Source organism: Coenobita brevimanus, chromosome 27, assembly GCF_032717465.1.
Source record: "Coenobita brevimanus isolate Jiangsu-jjx chromosome 27, ASM3271746v2, whole genome shotgun sequence".
Classification (NCBI taxonomy): domain Eukaryota; kingdom Metazoa; phylum Arthropoda; class Malacostraca; order Decapoda; family Coenobitidae; genus Coenobita; species Coenobita brevimanus.
Window position 1 is genome coordinate 35,222,698 of NC_136980.1, and position 18,881 is coordinate 35,241,578.

At 44.5% G+C, this 18,881-nt stretch overlaps 2 protein-coding genes across 2 annotated transcripts in view; one reads left to right on the forward strand and one right to left on the reverse strand.

Annotated features, from left to right (window-relative positions):
* Positions 1-271: 271 nt before the first annotated feature.
* On the reverse strand, positions 272-1,030 carry LOC145394537 (uncharacterized). Its single transcript, XM_080268372.1, has one exon. It carries the CDS (start codon positions 1,028-1,030, stop codon positions 272-274), a length of 759 nt encoding a protein of 252 aa, XP_080124498.1.
* A 12,375-nt stretch (positions 1,031-13,405) lies between these two features.
* LOC145394538 (RAD52 motif-containing protein 1-like) overlaps positions 13,406-18,881 on the forward strand; it is a 48,903-nt gene continuing 43,427 nt past the window's right edge. Inside the window, exon 1 of the mRNA XM_080268373.1 lies at positions 13,406-13,453. Coding sequence (XP_080124499.1) covers positions 13,406-13,453 — 48 coding nt within the window. The remainder of the gene's footprint in view (positions 13,454-18,881) is intronic.

An 18,881-nucleotide genomic window follows, 5' to 3' on the forward strand; every position in this document is an offset into this window, starting at 1 on the left:
TGAGTAAAGATGGTTTGAACCGCAGGATGACCATAGGCTAACACGTCACTGTTGTGTTCAGCTGATGGAGCCATGCTACCAGTCGTAAGGGTTAAAACGTAAACATTAAAACACTATGGAATGGTTCTTATTGAGGAAGAACTTTAAATAACTAAGTAAACGTGGTTCGAACCGTAGGATAACTAGGCCAACCCCTCACTGTTGTGTTCAGCTGATGGAGCCATGCTAGCAGTGGTGTTGGTAATGAAGACAAAATACACAGCAAGTGTTTTCACTGTGATAGAATATCAATCAGCTGACTAAGAGTGGGTCTGACCACTGGGTTAGGGGACAGGGCATCGTTAACCCAGCTATCCAGTCGAGATGGCATCGTCAGCTTGGCTTCGTTGAATAATGTGCGGGCCACAAACGCCACACTGAACGTATCCGAAGCCGACGAGCTGCTTTCCCCAGCCAGCACCTCAGGGGCAACCCAGGGATACTTTTGGGCCTCACGGGGACCCATGGGTTCGTCCAACAGCGGGCTGGAGGCGGTGGTGGCCAGACCGAAGTCGATGACTGTAACTTTTGGTCCAGCAGCAGTCTGCTGCACACATATGTTGGCACACTTCAGGTCGTTATGGTAAATATCCAGGGAATTGATATCGTCAACTATTTTGGCCACCTGTTGAAGAACTGTCATCAGCGAATGCTGGTTAATTTTCTGGGTGTCAATAGACTGACCGGCGAATTTTGTCAATAAAGATCGGTTTTCCACACATACTCCTACCAATTGTTGAACACCATTTACACGTTTAATTTTGCTCAAGAACCTTACCTCTGTAGCCATATCCGTTAATCCGCTGTTACTGTAATTCTTAACAACGTAGCTTTTATCTTTTCCGTTCAGAAGACGGCAGGAACCCTGTGCCCCACTCCCCAAGGCCTTAACACTGTATTTTGCACAAATGTCACTAAAATTCTTCGCAGTGACGTTCTTCACTTTAAGGGAAGCACAGAGGCTTCGCACGAACTCCTGGTAAGCGTCCATTTTGACAAAGCAAGCAGCACAAACGTTGTGCGTGTTAACCAGTCGACGCTAACGAAGAAGTGACACGTAAACAACAGATGCCCGCTTTTTATACCCTACGTGATAGCAGGTTATTTTTACCGGTGGTCCTTTATTTCACGTAATTATGGATTCTAGTTGTCGTCTACATTTCAAAAATAACAGCGTGTTCATATAATGCCTGATATTCTAATTAACATTTTATTGTCTTAAATGGTTAAAAAAAAAAGTTATATTATTGTCCATAAGGTTCATAACCCAGTGAAATTAACGCATGCGAATGTTCGATTAGATTCAAATTTTTTAAATACGAGTGCAACTTTACGTGGAGTTTCTGGCAATCTTACATCCCTTAAAAATCTTACCTAGCGACCATTATTTTGGGTTTTATAGTACAAATCAATTACATTTCAGGATTAATTAGTACGGATCCATGTTCACTTACCTACCGGTATGCAAGTTTACATACTTTACCATAAGGGCGCGGCAACTGCAACTCTTAAATTGTCATCTATAGGTACCGGTAAGTAATCTGATTTTTGTATGCAACAGTTATTTGTTTAAACTACAAAAAGTGTACGGTATATACACAATTGAGCTCTACAGAGCTCAGTGATATATACATATTTGAGGGTATTTCAGGAAGCCCCCAGACCTGTTTACCTACTGGACGCAACGATTATACGATCTCGCCGACGGGACGCGTCAGTGCATCAGACGTCCAAATATATTGAAACCCAACGGTCTGGCCTAAAAACAGATCAAAACCAGGCTTATCCTAACGAGGGCTTTGCCCCCCAGGCCCCCTGATTTTAACCATCTAGAACTGTCACAGTCTTACCTAAAGAGCCCCCACCAGAATCTGAGATCTAACTTATACAATCTAATCTATCCTAACCTAACTTATTCTAACCTACACTACCCTATCCTAATTAGGTAAAATTATCATCATCTAATCCTGTGTCGCACCATGAGGAGCGTAGGAGCCCGGGGCTAGGCAAGCTGGTCCTGTCATTTAAGATGAGTGACCAGTCTCTCATCCGTGAGTGGCATTACGTGAGCAATAAACCCCAACCACCCCTTGGATATAAACCTACCTCGGCTCAATCAAATTGGAGTGCCTTAAATTACCCACTAAACCACTGGGTGCCATAATTTGGTTATATAGTTACCACCCAGCATGGTTAATGGTTTCCTGATGTACAGGAAACCATTTGGCTTGTCACTCAGTGTAAAGGCACCCATAAGCAAGACAGAAAAGAAAGGAAGGAAGACTTAAGAGGAAGGAAGGAAAGGAGGAAGGAAGAGAGGAAAGAACAGCCATACGAGTGCTGCACTACATCGACTGAGTGGATGTGAACGCCCCCACCTACCACTCCAAATTATCCAAACCTAAAATCTAACATAGAGGTAGGGGGCTGGAGGGGCTCCCCCACTATACTCCTTTCATTTTAATTTTCATAGTCCAGATTTTCGTATCTCCGAAAGTTACTTCATGCACCGTGTTGCCGGAAATTTCAGTTTTGCGGCTTTACACCCTTTCCGTAGCACTTTTACTTGATCAGGACCACATTCGAGCAATACATTGTTTGAATTCAGCACTAGGGTGAATAGCCAGCAATTCTGCATCAAGCTAAGTGAAGAATGTAAGACTATTTAGGAATGCCGTTCTTGTTATAACACTTGAGTGTGTAACTTATCTCGTTAACAGATCATAGAAAGTGATATAGAAGAGAATATGGTTTGTTTACATCATACCGGTGACTTCAGAAGTATTTGCCCACTGAATATCCAATCTGTTGGTATTTACTGCAAGCCATGGAGGACAGTGTTACCCATTTCCTTGCATGCTATTTTGACTCTATTCTCGTTAAATTATACAGCTTCCCTGCACCTCCTTCTTGGCTACCTATCTTGCTTTCCATCTCACTATTCTCGTATAACATTTATATTTAATGTGTAGGGATTTCAGTTCAATGGACTAGAAAAAGCATCAGTTAGTGACAAGAATAGTCCTCGGTTGTGCCATTTTCTGAAGTTCTTTCACTTTAACTTGATCTAGATGTCCGTCCTTTTGCAGTTTATTTCACGTGGTTGAGTTGCAGATAATGGCAATACTACGGCTCTACATCCCTTCCATAGCACTTCTTCGTGACTAACAACGTATTCCTGTGACCAACTCAGCATTCAAAGTGGAGAGATGGCAGCTTTAGTCCAAGTTAAGGTGCAGATTAAGGTTACAGCAGTGTTCTCGTTACCGTAGGGATCTTAACTATTTTCGTTTTATTCTAACTCGGCCAAAAAGAACCATTTCTCCACCATGAACTCTGAGCTGTAACAGATCAACGGTATAATATGGCGCTAGTCATGAAGTCCTATGGAATGAACGTACAGCAATATATATCTTATATTGTTAAATAAGCTGCAAAAAGGAAATCTGGGGCAGATTAGGTGAAAAGTGTATAACACCCTTTCCTTACCGTACTAGTTTATATCTGTATTTCTTTAGTTAACAGTTTCATATATATCTAGAGCAAATAAATTAAAAAAAAAGTAATAGTACCGGTATCAAAGCTAATGTTGTGGTACGGGCTAAATAACTCGCTGAGAAGCGATAGAAAGCCTTTTGGTCGAAGAGAATACGTACTGTATTGAACCCTCCCCAAATACATCAATAAATATATAAACCCTTACTGTCACAATTCACGTTTCCCTCGAGTCCACAAAGGCCTGTGGCGACCGATGCGTCAAGTGCATTAACCCACGTCTAAGTTATACCACTGACTTAAACAAGGCTTTTCAGAAGTATACAGGCCTGTCTCAATAAGTGTAGTAATTTTTTGATCACCAGAGGGAACCGGGTCTCTCCAAGTGGTGAGCTATTACTGTATTTTGTCAAATGGGTGTAAATTCCACATAATAGCCTACCACGACGGCCATCCACTAGAACAAAAAGAACCAAGTGTAATTTACATTTCCAGTATTTCAATCCGGCTACAAATTTTATCATGTAATATTGCTACCTTCGTACATATTTTATTTCATGGACCCCTAACTTACTGTAAAAGCTGAAAACATCTGGAAAGCACGAACTTCATCAAACTGATGGGATTAAAATATACGATAACTACTACTGTATGCGTCCTTGTACTAAGCCAAAAACAATTGACTGGCGGCAAAAATGACCTATACCTTTCAATACGATGACGCACTTTTTTTCAGCTACGGTAAGGACTTTCAATTTGGATGCATTACCTCCCACACTTCCAAGGAGTTTCCCTATGCTAAATAGTCGTCTGAAGGCAGCCAGAAAATAAAAAATACATCGGAGTGGTTGATATCACACTACTGGACAACCCTTCTGCCTACCGAGTTTTACTGTTCATTGTGTTGGAGAGGACTGGGCAACACAAACGCAGGGCTTCCATTTTAGGGTAAAATACCCTAAACTAGGGTAATCAGACCCTTTCTAGGGTCGTGTTTAGGGTAATGCATAAAATAGGGTAATTTTAGGGTACTTTTTTGCCAAAATGCAAAGAAAGTGTCACAATCGGTAGAAAATTAAGAATATTGCGCAATCCTAATATAGAAATGAACACAAAACCCTGAAGTTTCAAATTGCGAGCCACGTTTAATTCGGAAACGGTTGGGCCGTGTTGACTCAGGTGTGTGTTCTGATTAAACCAGTAATCTAATGGAAATTAGATAAAATATAGAGAAACTAGTTATCTCTTACTTTACTTGTTGTTTTCTTTAAATCATATATATGAAATTCCTTACATACTTCATCCAATTTGCCTTTTTCTTATATAATAGTGTATTTTTGTTTTTAAATAAAAAACATGGAGTTCTTTATATATTTCATCCAATTTACCTTATTTTATTAGATACATATATTGTATGTCTGTTTATTGTATATATATATATATATATATATATATATATATATATATATATATATATATGCAATCGAAGTCAGTGTTGCCGACTAGTTAGGGTAAAACAGGAATTTAGGGTAAAACTGATTTGACTTCAGGGTAAGATGGGCGGAGTTTATGGAAGTCCTGTACAAACGTCTTGTCTAGGTCACTATTATAGTATACTATCTCCCCGCAGAATAGTGGACTACAGGAGGAAAACTAGACACCAGTTCACTGGGCTCATATTGAACGTAGATGCAACGGGGCACTACAGCCTCGATCTACGCAAAAATAATAAAAAAATAATAATAACGGCGTACCTGAGACTTTCTCTGCTTTCCAGCACACTATGTTTTCGAAAAACATCCTGAGGTTGACTCGTCTTAAAAAAATAATAATTAATTAATTAATTAACTTTCGTATATTACTCTCCCAACTTTCGAGACCAACTGAAGGCAAAACGAGAAGGGAGAGGAAGGTTAGAACAGGGAGGAGCGAGTTTCAAAATAAGCAACATCATTGGTTGGCCAGTATCATGCGAACTTTTTTGCAGCGTGTGATTGGCTGCTGGGTTAGCTTTCCCCACCTCTCTCTCTCTCTCTCTCTCTCTCTCCAGTGGCGCCATCTCTCTGATGCGAGGCTTCAAGTTCACATAAATTGTACACCGATTCCTTGTTCATACTTTTGTTATTTATCATTCATCATCATCCTGCTTAAGGCCCTATTCACACTATAGGGACGGTCACGCTCCAGTCATGCTCTCGCTCCGCTCACGGTCCTATGCATTCACACGTCCGGTTCGCTCTCGCTTCGCTCACGGAGTCACGGACTCACGGTCCCGTGGTCCCGGTGTAGCGTCATGATCTGTCCCCCTGTCCGCCCCCTACGGCGCATGCGCGGAAGTTGCCAGAGGCCGCCACAAATATGCCATTTGTCCTCTGATCTCTGTAGGGGTAACATGATCGGAGCCTCTCGCCCTTTGTTTACAAACGGCAAATGGTCATTCCGGCGTCTCATATCATTCGTCTCAAAGCTTTCTCGGGTAGTTTTCGCTTTTATTTTAAATTATGTTAGGCGGAATGCTGTAAAAATTGAATTTCTAAGGTATGAATGAGTTAAGTTGGATAAACATAGTTATAATTAATCATCTGGGGACGAGTTATCTAATCTGTTAGGCGTGAGGATTGCCTTAGCTTTGAATCTCTTTACAGGAATGAGTCAAGCCTGTATTGTCCCGTGCATTAAACCGTTTTATCATACATATCCTTGAAATTATAAATAGTTTTGGCACACACTACCTCATTCGGTTGTGCATTCCACTGATCAATTGTCTTATTAGGGAAACTGAATTTCCTTACATCTTTATCACCTTTATTTTTATGCTGTATTTTGCAATGTCCTCTTGCTGATGCTTCACACATATGATATATATTCATTTATGTCTATTTTCTGTTCCCCTGATATGCATTTATATAGCATAATCATGTCTCCTCCTCTCCTGCAGCGTTGGTAAATTCAATCTTTCCAGTCTTTCTCAGTAACTTAAATCCCTTAAGCTTGGTACCCATCTTGTAGTGGCCCGTTGTACTTTTTCAATCTTATTTGTGTTTTTTGAGATGAGGATTCCAGACTATTGTGATGCATACTCCAGAGTTGGTGTGATGAATATCTTCCTCAGCATATCTTCATTTATATATGTGAATGCTATTCTCATATTAGCAAGCAATGTATACATGTTTCGTACCTTCTCAATGATGTGATCATCAGGAGATAGTCTGTTACTGATAATTACTCCTAGGTCCTTCTCCTTTTCTGATATGTGTAGGGTTGATCTTCCTAACTTATAATACCAATCTGGTCTTTTCTCACTTTTACCAAATTTTATTACATGACACTTGTCCACTTTAAATTCCATTTGCCATTTATTGCTCCATTCATGAAGCTTGTTCAATTCCTCTTGCAGCTCTTTGCAAGAATCTATGTTAGTAATTTTCTTTTGAATTTTTGCATCATCTGCAAACATATTTAGATAGCTTCCATTTCCAATATTACTATCTATGCCATTTATATATACTAAAAACATAACTGAGCCCTGTGGAACTCCGCTGGTCACTTCCCTCCATGATCAGTAATTCCCCCTTAATATTGTTCTCATTTCCCATTTTCTGAGAAAATCCTGCATCCAACAGTGGAGATTGCCTTGGATACCTCCTTGATGGTACAGTTTCCATAAAAGTCTGGTGCGGTACTCTGTCAAATGCTTTCTTAAAATCTAAATAGGTACTGTCCACCCATCCTTCTCTTTTCTGTAATGTTTCTCTAACTTTGTCATAATTGCATAGAAGATTAGTAACATGATTTTCCCTTCCTAAAACCGAACTGCCTCTCTTTTATCATACCATGTTCTAGATGTTTTACCCAAACTTCCCTTATCAGCTTTTCTAGTATCTTACAACACTGGTCAGTGATACTGGTCTGTAGCTGAGTAGTTCTCACTGTGTTAAATTTGACTAGTGTACAGGTATTTGTAGACCTCACAGGTGGTTAAGAGGGATGAGTAAAGGACTCATGAATGGAATGGAATTAAATGGAATGGAATTAAAAAAAAAAAAAAAAAAAAAGGAAAGCGAGCACCAAGCCACTCAATGACTAAGTTTCCCCCTGGGGAGGGAGGGGATAGAATACCTCCTCAGTATCCCTTCTTGTCGTAAAAACCGTCTAAAAGGAACACTTTAATCTGCATCCTTCCTCTTTTCCCCCTCTGCTTCTTGCACTTTATCTGTCCCACCTCTCTGCCTTATATTTTCACTTTAATACCCACCCAACTCCTATTGTAGTGCCATATAGTCATTGAGTGCCTTGGTGCTCGCTTTCCTTTCTTTCTTTCTTTTTTTTTTTTTAAAAATAATCCATTCCATTTATATGGCACTAACTTGGGTGGGTATTGAAAATATATGTCAGAGAGGTGGAACATAAAGTACAAGAAGCAGAGGGGGAAAAGGGGAAGGATTTTTAGTCGGCTTTTACGACAAGCAGGGATACTGAGGAAGTATTCTTATCCCCTCCCGAGGGGAAAGGGACTCGTGAGATAACCGTGACTGGAGCTGACTTAGTTTCCATTGATAGTACCCCCTCTGGGGAGGGGGACAGAATACTTCCTCAGTATCCCTGCTTGTCGCAAAAGTGGCACTTTAATCTCCATCCTTCCCTCTTCCCACTCTGCTCCTGTACTTTATCTGTCTTACCTTCTCTGCCTTACATTTTCACTTTAATACCCACCAAACCCTCTTCCATTATAGTGCCATGTAGTCATTGTTTTAGCTTGGTACTGGCGCTTATTATTCACCTCCTCTTGTACTTCATGTGTCTTATCTCTCAGCCTTATATTTTCACTTTAATAACCACCCAACCCCCTTCCACCTCAGTGCCATATTTTCATTGGCTTGGTGCTAACTTTTGCTTTTTTTTTAATTACTGTGTTCATTGCATTTCCACTGATAGTACAGTATATAAATATATCCTGTGCTACTGGACACGACAGGGTATATGTTACTGCACATGTGTGCAGATTTAAATAAACTAGTTTGGTGCTATTGCAGAAATATGCCAATGAGTGATGTGTAGTAATGTACCCAATGTGCTGAATAACCTAACTTAGGATTTTTTTTTTTTTATTTCCCATAACTAGTATCTGAAGTGATCTCAGTAACGTAACTGATAAGGGTCTTAACTTTATCATTATCCATTGAATCAGTAGAAGTGCTGTAACAGTGTGAACAGGAACCTTCAGTATGCATACCCTACTGGAGTGCATACTGTTTTCATAGTGTCTGGAGTTAAAAGTACTTTTCCATAAATGAAATTCAGAGGCTAATTTTCATTTCACAATGACTGAACTTGAACTATACTGGACTAGCCTAACACTCTTATGTGAGATTTCTCAAAACTAAAGGGAGATGTAAGATTTCTCAAACTAAAGGGATTGGATTGGATAATTGGAAAAAAAAAAAGAAAAGGAAAAGTTAGCACCAAGCCACTTATTGACTCTATGGCATTTAAAAGGGGTTGGGTGGGTATTAAAGTGAATATATAACGCAGAGAGGAAGCTATCTAAGTATGTTTGCAGATGATGCAAAAATTCAAAAGAAAATTACTAACATAGATTCTTGCAAAGAGCTGCAAGAGGAATTGAACAAGCTTCATGAATGGAGCAATAAATGGCAAATGGAATTTAAAGTGGACAAGTGTCATGTAATAAAATTTGCAAAAGTGAGAAAAGACCAGATTGGTAGCATGGATAAGTTAGGAAGATCAACCCTACACATATCAGAAAAGGAGAAGGACCTAGAGTAATTATCAGTAACAGACTATCTCCTGATGATCACATCATTGAGAAGGTACTTAAACATGTATACATTGCTTGCTAATATGAGAATAGCATTCACGTATATAAATGAAGATATGCTGAGGAAGATATTCATCAGACCAACTCTGGAGTATGCATCACAGTAGTCTGGAATCCTCATCTCAAAAAACACAAATAAGATTGAAAAAGTACAACGGGCCACTACAAGATGGGTACCAAGCTTAAGGGATTTAAGTCACTGAGAAAGACTGGAAAGATTGAATTTACCAACGCTGCAGGAGAGGAAGAGACATGATTATGCTATATAAATGCATATCAGGGGAACAGAAAATAGACATAAATGAATATATATCATATGTGTGAAGCATCAGCAAGAGGACATTGCAAAATACAGCATAAAAATAGAGGTGATAAAGATGTAAGGAAATTCAGTTTCCCTAATAGGACAATTGATCAGTGGAATGCACAACCGAATGAGGTAGTGTGTGCCAAAACTATTTATAATTTCAAGGATATGTATGATAAAAACGGTTTAATACACGGGACAATACGAGCTTGACTCATTCCTGTAAAGATTCAAAGCTAAGGCAATCCTCACGCCTAACAGATTAGATAACTCGTCCCCAGATGATTAATTATAACTATGTTTATCCAACTTAACTCATTCATACCTTAGAAATTCGAATTTTTACTGCTTTCCGCCTAACCTAATTTAATTTAAGGGCGAAAACTACCCGAGAAAGCTTTGAGACGAATGATATGAGACGCCGGAATGACCATTTGCCGTTTGTAAACAAAGGGCGAGAGGCTCCGATCATGTTACCCCTACAGAGATCAGAGGACAAATGGCATATTTGTGGCGGCCTCTGGCAACTTCCGCGCATGCGCCGTAGGGGGCGGACAGGGGGACAGATCATGACGCTACACCGGCATCCCCTCTCCAGTGTTGCCACATGTACGATAATATTGCCCCCGGTACGATGTACAGTACGTACTGTACCATTTTCTATTATCGTACTGTTTGTACGATAATTCTGGGTTGAAAGCTAGCATGGTTGTAAATTTTGTGGCACGCATAGCTAATCATGCACAGTTGTTCCACAGTTTAACTGATGAGTGATCTAAGGGGCTAATGTAATGATGATCACTGAAAATACTTCTTTTATGGTCTTGCTGAGCTATCATCTGCAAGAGGAAGCACATTTCTGAGAGTTATCTACTACAGTTCTGTGGACTGCATTCTGCTGCAAGTCAGATTGATTTTCTAGAATGGCACAAAGGGTATTTCTTATAACATTATTTTTGTAATGAAGGATACGATTATATTACTATAATTATGAGATTTTCATGGTATGCCCTTAAAATGCGTGACTTACAATGCAGTGCCCCCGAAATGGAAACAGAAGAATACCGTAGTGCCCCCGACAACGGGGCAAGTGAGATACAGCCCAGTATGCCCGGGAACGTGTCGACACCCCCACACGGACCCCACGGGGTAGCCGCCACCAGTCGGAGCAACCCCCAGCAACAACGGTATATGTCAGCCCAGGCCGTGCGCCCCTGTCACGCAGCCACCACGCCGTCGCCGTCGTAGGAGAAGGACACTACCTTCACGGAGTGGGATTGTTGAACCAGCTTGGGGTGGAGTTGTTCTAGACACTCCAGACAGCGCCCCTCAGGAGACGGCCTACTGCCGCTTCCGCCCTCGTGAGACAGCCTATTGTCGCTCCGAAGGTGCCCTGGTAGAGACGGCCTATTGTCACTCTGAAGGTGCCCTGGTAGAGACGGCCTATTGTCGCTCCCCCCTCCTGCAGAAGGAGACGGCCTACTGCCGCTCCCGCCCGCGTGGGACGGCCTATTGTCGCTCCGAAGGTGCCCTGGTAGAGACGGCCTATTGTTGCTCCCCCCTTCTGCAGAAGGAGACGGCCCACTGCCGCTCCCGCCTCCGTGAGGCTGCCCACTGTCGCTCCGAAGGTGCACAGAGGTGCGCTGACTCCCCCACTCAGGCCACGGCCAATTGCCGGGCCCCGACACCTGAGAGCCCTGCCCCTGGGCAGCCACGGCCAATTGCCGGGCCCCTCGGACGAAAGGAGGCAAGGAGAGAGACGCCACCCCGGCAGGAGACGAGAGCCCAGGCCTCCCGTACCAGAGCAGCCCAGTCAGGCCTCACAGCCTCCCCTGGCCTCCACTCCCTACGCCTGGCTCTGGAACAGACGCACCTAACGGGCCCCAGAGTAAGCCGGTGCCGCAGTCCTCCCCTGTCGGCGCCCCTAGATGCTGGAGACCGCAGTCCGCAGTCTCTCCCGATCCTCCCCAGGACGCCCGGGCGCGATCTCCATACGCCCCCACGACGACGTAAGGCTCCCACCTCCGGCCGAGACTTACACCAGAGGTTTCTGGAGCTATTCGGCTCCAGTCCCGAGGGCCACACCCCTGAGCCCAGACCGGAGGCCACAGGTAGCCCAGGACGCGAGAGGACGCCCCTACGAGTCGTCCTGTGCCCTCTCGGCACGCCTCCCCTTGGCGGTGCCCCTAGCATGGCAGGATTGCCGACGGCGTGTTCCTGCCCCTGCCCCCCATGATAAATACGTGTGATGCTGCCCAGAAACAGCGCAAGTGATTTAGGTTAAGTGTAACTTTGCCGAACCTAGTGTAATATCGTGCAGTGACTTAATATAGTGAATATCGGGGCAAGTAAGATCACAGTGAGAGAATAAAGGACGAGTGTGTGAACCAAGATCTGATGAACTAGATTTATGAGTGACGTCCCCTATGTACAATTAGTAAAACTGTGCCGCCTGGAAATTCCTCCGTAGTAATACACCCCCACTGCTGTAAACTCTAAAGAAATAATATGAGAAAGTGTTAATGATATTCCCCCACTCACGCTACCCGTAAATCCTGTATGACACTCCCTCGTCCCAGTACCTAGCGTAAGTGTAAACCAGGAATATAATCAATTACTAAAGTCCCTTTGCCATTGGAAAACGTGTAAGTCCCATTGTTAATACTTACCTCTCTCCAGTATTACCATAACTCCGTCCTAGCCGTCACAAGTCACTCCCCACACCCCTCCTCCTCTCCCCTTGTGAGACTCACTCCCCGCGCCTCACGCCCGCGCCTATATTCAATGTACCCTGAATACACTAGGCTTAATTGTGTTAGCATTAATATCAGACAAGCAAGTATCCTGCGAGATACACATATCCTAGATAAGGTTTTATTTCTTGCTATGTATTATATTGTAATATCTGCTGATTTTGTCGTGTGTCTGATTGTGGTAATATACGTGTAAAGGTTATTGCCTGAAGTTTTTGTGTCCTGCCTCTCTTTATTGCACTAAGCTCCGGTCTCGAAAGAGGACCCCGCTCCACGTTAGGTATTTTAGGAACGAGAAGTCGAGCCTATTTACACCTAGCATTACAGCCCTAATTCTGATACAAAATAAAGTGATAAATATACACCTAAGTAAACATCAGTATCTTACAAAATTACGGTATTGATTAAAATAATTGTAATGGGTAACTTTTCAGTAAATACACCAACGTATCGGCGACAATTTTAAAGTACTTCAGATTATTAAACACTATAAAAATGAATTTAATAGTGTACGATAATTCCAACGAAAAAACGGTAATTTTGTAGAGCTCCTCCATCAGGTGCTGACTCTCCTACACGAAACTACGACCCAGAGGGAGGCCCCAGCCTGGAGGAATACTGGAGAGGCCCCATGACCATCACCGGGCTCTTCTCACTACAGCCGGTCCCTGAGAGGCCTTGCCTGATGGACCCCGACGGAGGCCGACGCCGCAGCCCACTCCTGACGGCATCCCCAATCACCGGGGACCGCAGCCCACGGGACCTCCAGACTGCCCCCAGGACCCCCAGGAGGGACATCCCAACACCCCGACGCCGGAGACCCTTGTCCTCCGTCAGGCGCCTGAATGAAAGATTCAGGCAGCTGTTCAGCCCCAGCCCAGAGAGCCAGACTCCAGCCCTGAACCCCAAGAGCGCGGGACCCTTCGCCACCAGCAGCCCCGAACGAGAGAGGACGCCCCTACGCATGATCCCATGGCCCCTGAATACGGAGGCCCCCCGGCCCCAGCGGAACTCAACCCCGTCCGTAGTTAGGCTGAGTTGTTTCCGCCGCCCTTGTACCACAACCAGTCCCGAAAGTGAATGACAATGAAAGCACAGTGAACGTGATACAGTGAAGCAAGGGCAGAACAGTGAATTATCAGAAAACGGGAAGTCAGAAATAAAAGTGTCAGTGTTAGTGTAAAAGAAAGTATGTAAAGTAACTGTGAGACATGAATAAGGCCGGGCAGTGAAAGAAGTGTCTGAGAGGACGCGCTACCAACTGCTTAGATCATACGGAGGTTCCAGTGCAATAACAATAATTCATAACACGACGGACAAATGAGTTAGACTGCCAACAGTGAAAACAGTACCACGGTGCTAGTGAACAGAACTCCACCTGATAGATAAAACCTAGACTTCCCCAAGTGACTATTTGGTTTCCCTGCCGTAGGATTCCTGATCGTAGTGCTATATTCACTTTACTTGATATTGTCTCAAAGAGAATCCTGCGTGATACTAATACCCACAGCCTAGGCCTAAGGTTTATCATTGTCCAGCATAATTACTCTTGTGACGTCTACCCGTTCCAATTGTAGAATTTAGCAATACACATGTTTTTGTGTCCTGCCTCTCTCTTATTTGTCTAAGCTCTGGCCCAGAAAGAGAACCCAGCTACACACTAGGCGTTAGAGGGATGGGAAGCCGACCCTATATCACCTATTACAGTATCCTCTACTTCTAATACAAAATAAAGAGATAAATGAAATGGTGGCTTACAAGATAGTGCCCCCGGAAACAAGGTGAGAAAAGAACAGCGTAGTGCCCCCAGAAACACGGTGAGAAAAGAACAGTGTAGTGCCCCCAGAATCACAGTGAGAGAACAGCGTAGTGCCCCCAGAAACACAACAACACCCCTACCCGGACCCCATGGAGTAGCTGCATCCACACTAGGGGATCCAATGCGACAACGGCATAAGGCAGCCAGGGCCGTGCGCCCTTATAACACCCAACCGTCGCACCGCCACCCTAGCAGGAGGAGGACACTACCTTCGGGGAGTGGGATTGCTGGATCAGACCGGGGTGGAGCTGATATCTCAGTTCCTGACAGCGTCCCTCTGGAGACAGCCAATTGCTGTTCCCGCCTTCGTCAGTCGGCCAAGCGTTGCACTGAAGGTGTTTCCTTCGAGACGGCCTACTGCCACTCTTCTCTTCTGCCCAAGGAGATGGCCTATTGCCGCTCATCCCTCCTGCCGAAGGAGACGGCCTACTGCCGCTCTGAAGGCGCTGCCCCTGAGACAGCCTATTCCTGCTCATCCCTCCTGCCGAAGGAGACAGCCTACTGCCGCTCTGAAGGTGCTGCCCCTGAGACGGCCAATTGCCACTATTCCCTCTTGCCGAAGGAGATGGCCTACTGCCGCTCTGAAGGTGCTGCCCCTGGGACGGCCGATTGCTGCTCCTCCCTCCTGCCGAAGGAGACAGACTACTGCCGCTCTGAGGGTGCTGCCCCTGAGATGGCTGATTGCCGCTCTTCCCTCCCGCCAGAGGAGACGGCCTACTGCCCCTCTGAAGGTGCTGCCCCTGAGACAGCTGATTGCCGCTCTTCTCTCCTGCTGAAGGAGACGGCCTACTGCCGCTCTGAAGGTGCTGCCCCTGAGACGGCTGATTGCCGCTCTTCCCTCCTGCCGAAGGAGACGGCCAATTGCCGCTCCGAAGGCACTGCCCCTGAGACGGCCTACTGCCGCTCCCCCCTCCTGCAGAAGAGAACGGTCTACTGTCGCTCGAGAGGTGACCAGAGGAGCGCTGACTCCCCCACACAGGCCACGGCCAATTGCCAGGCCTTGGCGCCATATAGTTGTGCCCCTGGGCAGCCACGGCCAATTGCCAGGCCCCACGGCCAAAAGGAGCTGTTGTCATCGCCCCTGCGTGAGGCAGGCGCCTGGCTCCTCAGCACCAGACAGACCCTGCGAGGCCTAACGGCTTCCCCTGGCCTCCGGTCTCTACGCCTGGCCCTGGAGAAGACCCACTTGACGGACCCTAGTGTAGGGCGGTGTCGCAGCCCCTCCCTGACGGCGCCCCTTGATTCTGTGGACCACAGTCCTCAGTCACTCCAGGCCCTCCCTAGGACACCCGGGCGCGACCTCTCCACGCCCAAGAGACGGCGTAAGACCTCCACCTCCGGCCGAAACCTGAGGCAGAGACTTCTGGACCTGTTTGGCCCCAGTCCTGAGGGCCACACCCCTAAACCCAGCCCGGAGACTACGGGCTCCTGTGCCACGTGCAGCCCTGGACACGAGAGGACGCCCCTGCGAGCCGTCCCGTGCCCTCTCGGCACGCCCTCCCTTGGCGGTGCCCCTAGTTCGGCGGAGTAGACGCCGGTGTGTCTCCCCGCCGCCCTCACGACACGAGTGATTTATGTTTATAATGTGGTACTGTATTGTGGTATTGCCCCAGAACTAGTGAAGTGAAATTATGTTAACTGTGACGTTGCCCTAGAAAACAGGTTACAGTGATACAGTGACTTAATGTATGTCAAATATCGGGGTGAGTGAAATCACGGGCGAATGAGTAAGAACGAGTGTAGTGAGTTCTGAGGAATCCGACTCACAAGTGACGCCCTTACAGAAAACCAGTAAGGTTCTTTCCCTGAGGAATCCTCTGTAGTGAAAATATACCCATGCCCCTTATTACTAGAAAACAATAGAGAAGTGAAAATAATATTCTCCCGTTTATATTACCGTAAACACAATGAATATCCAGTGTCCCTCTACTCCCTCGCTTCCTAAAGAATCTCTTCCCCATAGCTAATGTAACGTAAACAAGAGATAGAATCAAATATCAAAACTCCTTTGCTATCAGGTGATACTAAGAGTGAATTAATAATACTTACCCTCTCCCAATATTACCATAACTCTGTTCCGGCCCGTCACGAGTCCTTTCCCTCCTCCCTCCCGTGTGAATTCCCTCTTCTCGCGCTCCCACGCGCGCCAGTGTTCCCTGTATTCACTAGACTTTCTGTATTGGCAACAGAATTAGTTAAGCCAGTATCCTAGTTAAGGTTTTATTTATGTGTCATGTATTGTGTTGTAATATCTTCTGCTTTTGTCCTGTGTCTGACTGTGGTAATATACGTGTAAAAGGTTATTGCCTGAAGTTTTTGTGTCCTGCCTCTCTTTCATTGCTCTAAGCTCCGGTCTCGAAAGAAGACCCCGTTACACGTTAGGTGCTTTAGGACCGAGGAGTCCGGCCTTTTTCACCTAGCATTACAATAAATATACACGTGAGTATGTCAGTACCTTACAAAATTCCGGTTCTGAAGATTGTAATGGGTAAGTTTTCAGTAAATACCCAAGGTATTGGCGACAGTTTTAAAACATCAGATTCTTAAACACTGTTAAAAAAAATAATATTGTACGATAATTCCAACGAAAAATCGATAAATTTGAGTGGCCGGTACGATACTTCCCATCTAAAAGTGTGGTTGAGCAATGTTTACTTGTGGCGGCCTCAGTCTCACTCAGTTTGAAGTGTTACCGTTGAGTATTGTGGAGGGTCTCGTTGCTTGTCTTATCTGTGAAGTTTATCGCCCTCATCATCAATGGTATGTATGTTATATGTATCAGAAAAGCTATATTATGTAGAACTGACCCGTGACAGAGTATGTGTTCTCAATATCATTGATAAAATTGGTTAGGATGGGAAGTCATTTTGACGTTTCTGAGTACCTTTAGGATGGGATTTTTATTATATTCACAAAGTATCGACTAATGGTTCACTAATTCCCCGCCTGCACAGTTTTCCCCACTTTTACCAATTTCATTCTTCTATATTCTCTTCCTCTTTGTAGGACACATCTCTTTTAGGCTACCATTAGACAATTTTACTTGGTAAAGTTGGTGTATGCAACTTGACATGCCCTACCCAGGGAAGATGGCACCCCCTGCCCTGCATAGTCACAGGTGACCATAGGTTAGGTGTGACACCTGTTAATGAACCAGAAAGACACCTGGTACCAGTAGAAGGTGGGTGTTTATCATCCCAGGAGGTACTACCATGGAACTGACATGGGCCAAGACCAGGTAGCTGGCCTTGCACAACATACTCAAGTGGTGAACTCAACCACACTACCACAGGCAAAGCTTGGACTGAGATTGGGCTACAAACATACTCCCACATATCTCTATACAGTGCACTCCCTTGGGGACAGTCTTTTTTTTTTTTTTTTTTTTTTTTTTTTGCACCTCACCATGTGGGAGGATCATATTTTGACCATGGTGAGGCACATCACCCCACAGGAAGGTGGCTGCTTACTTGTCAACAGTGGCATACCCAGAAAGTTTGATTTTATTTATTTATTTTTTTTTTTATTTTTATATACCTAGGCTGCTTCCCCCAAGGAAAGGGAGGTAGCCGAGACAGGACGACTCACTCTCCATTTACTCATCCATTCAAACACATTCATTTGCATCTTAGCCCCAAAGGGGAGAACGGACAGATCCTCACCGCACCACACCGCACAAGGGTCAACTGGGCAATGCAATCAGTGACATCCGCAGCAGGGCCCGACAGCAGAACTGGTTTACCCCTGCCACATCATAACAGACCCATCCCCTTACCCGCACCTGACCTGACTAGCTGATCAGACCAAATGCGGGAGAATATCCCCTCAGGGCTGCGTCATCACTTATTTATTCACAATTTCTCTCAATTTATTTCTGTCACGCACAGCCACTCTTCCTTGCTCAACAGACATCCCTCTCGCATCCAGCGCTCTCTTCACACTGTCCATCCATCCTATTCGTGGTCTTCCTCTCAGCCTTACACCTCTCACATCAGATCTAGTTATCTTTTTCACCAATCGCTCATTATCCATTCTCTCCCTATGTCCAAACCATTGCAACACCCTCTGCTCAACTCTACCAGGTATATAGATAGATAGATAGATTTTTTATTTTTTTTTTTTACATCCCATGACTTCGGCGAGCACAATGAGCCCGTACAGCTGGAGGGTTTGGGGGCACTGTAAGCCCCCCTGGAGAAAATTTAGCATTTTGGCCAATTTTATAATCATTTTGAGGCCATATGTAATGGGTATATGACATAAATATAGCATATTCTAAAGTCATTTTCAAGTACTCTGTGCCACTGAGCTATGATTCTCCAATAACCTTATATTACTAACTTTCAAACACTCACATTTTTTTTTTATATATATATACAGTATATATAAAACTTCAGCGAAATAGACAGGAATACTGGACAGTATGACAAAATATACAGTATACATACATAGATATAGATATATATTGCAAAAGGCAAGGGGGGGCCATTGTTGCATGCCCCCCCCCCTCAGTACACCACTGCTTGTCAGTAGGTCTGCTTACCCAGACAGAGGGGTAGAGCACAGCCTGGGAAAATTGCAATATTGGACAGTCATTACTTTTATTTATTTATTTATTTATTTTTCTTT

Excerpts from the sequence above, each read along its gene's own strand:
- LOC145394537 (XM_080268372.1), bottom strand. The coding sequence starts at position 1,030 with ATGGACGCTTACCAGGAGTTCGTGCGAAGCCTCTGTGCTTCCCTTAAA.